Raw genomic sequence first — 1,754 nt, forward strand, 5'->3', positions numbered from 1 at the left:
GCCTACTCTTATCGATTTTAGACCACAAGGGATCTTTAACGTGCGCAACTTGCACACGGGCCCTCCGAGATGTTTCGCCCTTTTCCGAGAAGGCTAGGTGTAGATCTTTCATACCAGAAGATCAGGGGTGTGGCTGAAAGACAGCAGTAAGAAGAAGCGAAGGAGTAGCAGTAGAAAGGCTGCAGAAAGAATCAGGAGCCCAGAGGAGGGGGCAAAGGAGGTGAGGGGAAGGGGGCAGAGAGAGAAGACGAAAGCAGACGACAGAACATTGCTAGAGAGCAGGAATTGAGGTGAACGGAGACAAATTTAGAGAAGAAAATTTTTCGGTCGCTACCCGGATTCGAACCCGGGACCTTTGAATGAGAGGCCAACACCTTAACCTCTAGGCCACGAGAGCCCCCCTGAGGCAGATTCTACCTCCTTTACAAATCACCTAACACAAAACATCACAGCACGCAACACTGAAATCAAAACAACCAATACTATTTGAGGATCCCGCCCCCCCCCCCACACACACAAAACAAACATGAAATAAAAGAAAAAGAAGCAAAAAGTTAAGACATACCGGCATCTCTTGAGGTCTATATCCTTGAGGGCTGATCCGCGTATGTAGAGGACTCTGTTGGCCCACTTTGGGTCTTTGAGGATAAACTGCATGTTGTCATCCAGCTCTTCGGAACTCATCAGGATAACTGTGTAGAACTGAGGGGAAGGGGGGCGGGGAGGGGCAGAGATTTAGTAAGAGTTTTACGGCACTTACAACACAATTAGGTCATAAATTAACAGGGATTGTCGTCGCTAGTTTAGGACGTTCAAAACATATAGCTACTAAAACTAAAACAAGACAAGAGAGAGAAAGAGAGGAGAAAGGAGAGAGAGAGAGAGAGAGAGAGAGAGAGAGAGAGAGAGAGAGAGAGAGAGAGAGAGAGAGAGGGGGGGGGGAACTATGTGCCAAAAAATGTTGCTTCCGCTCCACAACTAATGAAGTGTGTGTGATCAACAACTTGTTTGTTTGTGTGTGCATTTGTTTGTGTGTTTGTTTTGTTTGCTTGTCTGTGTGTTTGATTGTTTTCTTTTCAAAGCTATTTCTTTACTTGATTTTTTGTATGCTTGGCTATTTGTTAGTTGGTTTGTTTGTTTGTTTTTTAATTATTTATTTATTTGTTTGTTTTTTTATTCGTTTGTTTGTTTGTTGGTTGTTGTTGTTTTTTGGGGTTGGGGCATTTTTTGTGTCATGCCCATTTTCTTTTAAAAAACCAAATATCCTCATTTAGGGTGTTGTTTTCAAAATGTTCATCATTTGTCTTAGTTGTACCAAATGTTACTGGCAGCTTTCTGTCTCTTCTGTGAGTCCGCACAAATACAGTCGTTTGTTTGTTTGTTTGTTTATGTGTTTATGTGTTTGTTTGTTTGTTAGCATAAAGACGCTCACATCGACACAATAATGATCATTTCGCGCTTGGAAAAACAGAGAATAATAGACAGAAACAAAAGAGAGAAAAAGGTGACCCAACCATTGACACCCTGCACTCGATCATCAAAACGCTGAAGGACCATGGCATTTTTGTTTTTGTTTGTTTTAGTAAGGTTTTACGGCGCTCGCAACTGCATAAGGTCATATGAGCGCCAAAGATTAGAGGTGTTACAAGAGAGTAACAAACATAAAAAAGAAGGAGGAGAGAATATAAGGACGATAGATGTTAGATAGAAAAGAAGAAGCGAACCCCACCAGACCCCAGTAGACTTTTTCTACA

At 42.1% G+C, this 1,754-nt stretch overlaps 1 protein-coding gene across 1 annotated transcript in view; it reads right to left on the reverse strand.

Moving 5' to 3' along the window:
* The window catches only part of LOC101851798 (potassium channel subfamily T member 2), a gene marked incomplete in the record, with an annotated part of 150,852 nt that overhangs the window by 41,424 nt on the left and 107,674 nt on the right, over nt 1–1,754 (reverse strand). Inside the window, 1 exon segment of the mRNA XM_013081566.2 lies at nt 566–702. Within this exon segment, the coding sequence (XP_012937020.1) occupies nt 566–702 (137 nt within the window).

The sequence above is a fragment of the Aplysia californica genome, unplaced genomic scaffold, assembly GCF_000002075.1.
Source record: "Aplysia californica isolate F4 #8 unplaced genomic scaffold, AplCal3.0 scaffold00137, whole genome shotgun sequence".
NCBI lineage: Eukaryota > Metazoa > Mollusca > Gastropoda > Aplysiida > Aplysiidae > Aplysia > Aplysia californica.